The 5,504-nt window shown below is 39.2% G+C and overlaps 1 protein-coding gene across 1 annotated transcript; it reads right to left on the bottom strand.

The window, feature by feature from the left end:
* Window positions 1-1,673: 1,673 nt before the first annotated feature.
* LOC110021526 (U-box domain-containing protein 21-like) lies at window positions 1,674-3,044 on the bottom strand. The gene has a single exon (XM_020720055.1). It carries the CDS (start codon window positions 2,992-2,994, stop codon window positions 1,696-1,698), a length of 1,299 nt encoding a protein of 432 aa, XP_020575714.1. The 5' UTR covers window positions 2,995-3,044; the 3' UTR covers window positions 1,674-1,695.
* Window positions 3,045-5,504: the final 2,460 nt, after the last annotated feature.

Genomic DNA, 5,504 nt, shown 5'->3' with positions numbered 1-5,504 from the left:
TCAAAGGGAAACGGCCCGAACAGGAAAAATAAGTATCAAGAAGAGCCAAAATAATCAGGAGAAGCAAACGTAGCTATTCTGCTGAGGCCCTAGTGATCACAAAATCTAAATCCAGTGAGGAGTGGATCCTTGACTCAGGGTGTTCTTTTCACATGTGTCCTCACAAAGACTGGTTCGAGACACTGCAATAGGAAAATGATGGGTCTGTTATACTGGGAGACAATAAAGCTCACAGGGTTGTTGGAAGTGGATCAATCAGGATAAGGATGTTTGATGAAGTTGAACGAGTACTGAAAAATGCCAGGTACGTACCAGAGCTAAAAAGAAATCTGATTTCTTAAGGTACGCTGAAGTCAAGCAAGCTAAAAAGAAATCTGATTTCTTTAGGTACGCTGTAGTCAAGCGGATGCTCATTCAAGGCAGAGAATGACTGCATCAGAGTAACCAAAGGCCCTCGTGTCGTCATACAAGGAGTCGGGAAAAAGGAGTTGTACTCTCTTATCGGAAGAACCGTGATTGCTAAATCCATGTACTGTTTGGACCTAGCAGACTCAAGTAAGGGCTGAGGGCCTCTCAGGGGCCAGGTGGAGGGAATCTTTACTTCAAAGCTTCTCAATTGAGGGTCAAGGTGGAGAATTATTATTTTGACCCCCAATTAATGAACTAAAATAAAAGGGCACTTTTGTAATGTGGTACCGCTCACCTACCACATCTCATCTACCGTTCACCTATCGTTCACCTACCTCTCACCTACCGCTCACCTACCTCCCACCTACCACTCTCTTGCTTCTATAAATAGAGAGGGTGTGAGGCTCAGGAGAGCAAGGGAAGAAATCTTAAGGGTGTGAGGCTTATGAGAAAAAGGGAAGAAATCTTAAGGGTGTGAGACCTAGGAGAGAAAAGGAGAAGATTTCCTAAGCTACCACAAAGGAGGAGAGAATAGCTATAGAGTTAGAGAGGAGGAGAGCATCTTGAGGCATTGTATCAAGGTGTCGCTTGAGAGGGAGGCCATAGAAGGAAGATGAGGGCTCATCTCTATGTATAAGCTATGTATTCTCTATTTCTTTTGCCTTAATGAAATATTTGATTGATTCCCTCCCGTGGACGTAGATCCAGTTGGATCGAACCACGTAATCTGTGTTTGCTTGTGTTCTTTTTCGTCTCATTTCTATGCCAAGAAGTACATATCTCACAACACCTAGGTTGACCAAACACAAGACATGGTCGCCGCCAGTCAATCGTCTCAATCGACTGTATTCTAGCAAAATCAATCAACTAATTACCGTAATATCAAAATTTAAATTGTAATGCAGAAATGACACGATGATACAATTTATTAAAACATTAATTTTATTAAGAACGGTTTCCACAATTGTTCCCTCATCTGTTTAATTATACAAAATATGCCTATCTAAATAGGAGCAAAAAATACGAATAAATGAGACTCTCCCCTAGTCCTCTTCACTGTAACTCTTGGTTGACTTTATTCACTCATTCACTCAACTTCCACTCTCAAGACGTGTTCGCAAAAGGCAATCCAGGATAGCATGTACAAATAACAAAATATTTTCATTAACAATCATTCTATTTTGTTTTAGTGTGGAGATAATCAATCCGCAAAGCAAATCACTAAAAACGCACAACATTTTCTGATACTAAAAGACATACATTTACAAGATTCATCAAATTCAGAAATCAAGAAATCCTCCTATTGAGTCCTTTAAAATCCATCGTATCGACGCACTCAAATTTCTCACTGACTGAACTCATCAACTTAATCATCTCTGTCGCCTTCTCCTTCGTCGTTTCACTGCACCCAACCTGCAGAAGCAGCAACATCTTCTGCAGCAACCCCACCTGCAAGCACTCCACCAAACAATTACTCCTCCTACAGTTCCTGCAAACTTTCCACAACACAGAAACCACAAATTCTGTTGCCGTTTCTGAAACTCGAAACATCTTCTTCGCAAGCACCGGCACCGTGAGAGCATGCTCGCACGCCTTCTCTCTCCCAAACTCAAATCTGCACAGTGCGTCCAGAATTATGAGCACCTTCTCAGTCATGTTCTTGTCTGAATCCACAAGAATTTCTAAAAGTGAATGAACGATGCCCAAATTGACGCATTTTTTGGACATTGTTTCGTCGTTGGAGATGAGGTAGAATGTCACCGCTAGAGAAACCTTAGTCAAATGTGTCGAAATGGGCACTCTGATGAACTCCGTCAATCCTTCGATAAGGCCATTCTGCTTCGCTAATGACTTCGCAAGGTCTTTGCTTGTAGACGCCATCTTCTTCAACATTGTGACGGAACTAAGTCTGCAGCTAATATCGCCATTCTTCATTATCTGGATTATTGAATTCAGCGACTCTGAAGAACTCAACTCTTTCATTATATTGTCATCTTCGAAAGGAAGCAGGCCCGCTAACGCTGTTAAGGTTTCTCGTAAAACTACAGGGGATTTAGAATTACCGAATCTGAATGCGGAAGCCAATACGGCAGGCGCACCAACTGATAAAAAACAGCGTCGATTTCGCTCGCTCTCTTTTATCAAAGATCTCACTTTTGTGATTAGTTCGAGGTGGTGTTCTTTGTCTTGAAGCTTGGTGGCTGAGGAGAAATCTGATAGGAGATCAAAGGCCTCAAGTTGGGTTATGGGAATCCGAGGGGTTGGAATTCGATCAACTCCATGAGACCTATTCGAAGCACACCAATCCTGAATCAACCTGCGAATGGTGTGATTGGGGATGAGGCCATGGGAATTGAGAGCCATGTTTGTTACAGGACAAGTGGAGTTCCCCGTTTCAAGCCATCTCTCAATGTTCTCTCGGTCATAGGTGATGCCTGTCGGCGCCGTCACTGGATCTTTCATCAGATCGAGCGAAATCGGGCATCGAAAGTGACCGGGGAAGGTGAGCTCGGAGACGATGGGAGGAGTGGTGGCAGATTTGAAGAGTTTGCTCCAAGATGGTCTCTTCTTCCTTGAGAAAGCCATGGATGGAGCTTCGATTGCTTCTAATGGAGCTGAATTTTGGAGAAAGGGGAAACGGGAGAAAGGAATGAATGGTTCAAAGAGGGGTTGCGGATAGCGGTAGAAGGTTATGAAGGAATGGATTGGATTTGAATGCTGACCGTTGAAAGTTTGAATGTGAAAGCGCGGCGAGTAAACTTTAGCGGGCATGGTTGATGGGAGTCGTTAAAAATAGGTTGAACCGGTTGGCTGACCCGGTCGGAGGTGGACCGGATAACTACATATCTTTTATAGTTTTTAAAATGGGATAATTACATATGAAGCATAAGAAATATTGCTATTTTCAAAATAAGTGGCTAGGTGATTTTTTGAACTATTAAATTCATGCATTTACGTTTGTCACGATCAAACTATTGTGAATCAAATAAAAATATAGGTTGAGGTTTTTTCATGACCTATGATATTTGAGTGAGATTTTGAAAAATGAATGACACATAGTGCTTGATTTGTAAGAGCAATGTTATTGGTGACAACTACGATTAGTGTCGTTGATGATGGTAGTCAATAATCATGACAATAAAATTAAATATTAATGTTATGGAAATTTTTGACATGTGACATAATTCTTTGATGTTCAAGGGCATCAATGTTTTTGCCAATGGTTGAAATGAAATCCTCTCATAAGCCTCATTGGGGCCTCTCTTAAAGTGTTAAAGGCTGACCTTTTATAAATTCTAATATGAGGTATTTTGATTATTCCTATTATAAATGAAGGCACTCCATCAAATGATTGTAACTGATTTTCTTTAGTCATTTGAAGTATTTCAGCCATCTAAGTGCCTTAATGATATCATATAAGAGAGTTTTTGATTCGCATTAAGCTCATTTCAACTATAACGGATCAATTTTGAAAAAAAAAGGATCTTTTGCAATGCTGTAAATTCCATAAAAGAAACACTTTTAAGAAATGATAAATTATATTAAGACAGTCATTTGATTAAATTTAGTTAGACAATGAAATTAATTTCAAACATCATAAATCTTTTTAGAACTGATTAAAAATAGGATTTTTTTATGCTTAAATTAAATAAAATAAAATTTTTTATTTAAATATGTATTTTTTTAAATAAAATGATACATATTTAAATAAATAAATTATATATACAATGCAAAAGTATATCCAGGTCCCTTATATTATTCAAAGTAGGACAAATTATTAGGTAGTCATGGGTGAATGGCAATAAAATGAGAGAATAGAGATTTCAAAATGGGGTAAGAAATTGTGATAAAATAAACAATAAAGAATAATTTTTTTGATGGTAGAGCTTTGGTTTTGGCTGGTCGCTAAAGGCGTGAATAAAATAAACAAACTGTTGAGAATGTTGACTTGGAATGTTGAATATGACGCACTTTATTTATTAATATGATAGGTGCTAGAAAATTCACAGTGGTTGAGTAATGAATTATCGTCTTAGAGTTACACGAAGATTCAACACGCACTCAGATGAAAGAGAATCAACCTGTGATGACACCTGAAATTTTTATGTGGAAAATCTGTAAAGGGAAAAAATCGACCCAATTATAAAAATCTACTATAAGTTTATGATTACAAAAACCCATTGTCCCACAAATGAGAAAGGATTACTAGATTTTCCAATATACAACGTCGACTGAAGGCTTTGGTTAGCGGTGGTCGACGACGTTGAGGACGGTAGATGGTGGTCGACGGCGGCCGGCAGTAATCGGCGGAGGTCAGCGGTGGTCGTTGATAGTTGGTGCTGGTCGGCGGTGATTGGCGACAGTCGACGAAGGAAGATGACAGTCGACGGTGGTCGACTGAAGTCAGCGGGGATCGGTGGTGGTCAACGATGACATGCGATGTCAGGGATGATGTTGGACTTAAGCTTATTCTCATAGCCTCAAGTTATCATGTGAGGGGTGAGGCTCTATTTATATTATTTTGGGTGCGGTTAATGCAAGAATATAAACCATTTTGATCGAATGGTCCGGAGAGCTTCATTCGATCATATGACGTTTGATGAACATTTGAGTGCCTAAACGATGTCGGAATTGAGCAATCTTAGGCTCGTTGAATTCTTCTTGTCGAGACGCTCGATTCAACTATGAACTCGCTTTGTTTGACATCCTTTTGATCTTCCAAATGCCTCCAGAAATCCCCCAAGAGTGGCTTAATGATTTGATCTGTGTTTGATCTGACTCAGATTGGACCAGTTTTTATATCATTAGGCCCGTCTCATTGAGCCGGTCAATTTGATTATATGTTTACATAAATCGGAGCTCTAGATGACAATTAATTGAAGTTTGAATGTTTTTGCTTAACATATTATCTCGAGATCTGTGTCATACATCCAGATTCGTGCCGAAATAATGAAAATTTGTTGATGACGTATCAGTTGTTCCCTTATTTTTGGATGAGTCATTTTCATCGTCTGAAAATATTTTACTCTGAAGCCATTTATTCTTGTCATCATACTGTCTTATCTGTATGCATATTATATATATATATATATATA

The sequence above is a fragment of the Phalaenopsis equestris genome, unplaced genomic scaffold (genome assembly GCF_001263595.1).
Source record: "Phalaenopsis equestris unplaced genomic scaffold, ASM126359v1 Scaffold000134, whole genome shotgun sequence".
Lineage (NCBI taxonomy): Eukaryota > Viridiplantae > Streptophyta > Magnoliopsida > Asparagales > Orchidaceae > Phalaenopsis > Phalaenopsis equestris.
The sequence above is the reverse complement of the archived record's forward strand: the minus strand, read 5'-3'. Positions and strand labels throughout refer to the sequence as shown.

What these genes read in the sequence shown, in the direction of transcription:
- LOC110021526 (XM_020720055.1), bottom strand. Translation starts at nt 2,994, where the DNA reads ATGGCTTTCTCAAGGAAGAAGAGACCATCTTGGAGCAAACTCTTCAAA.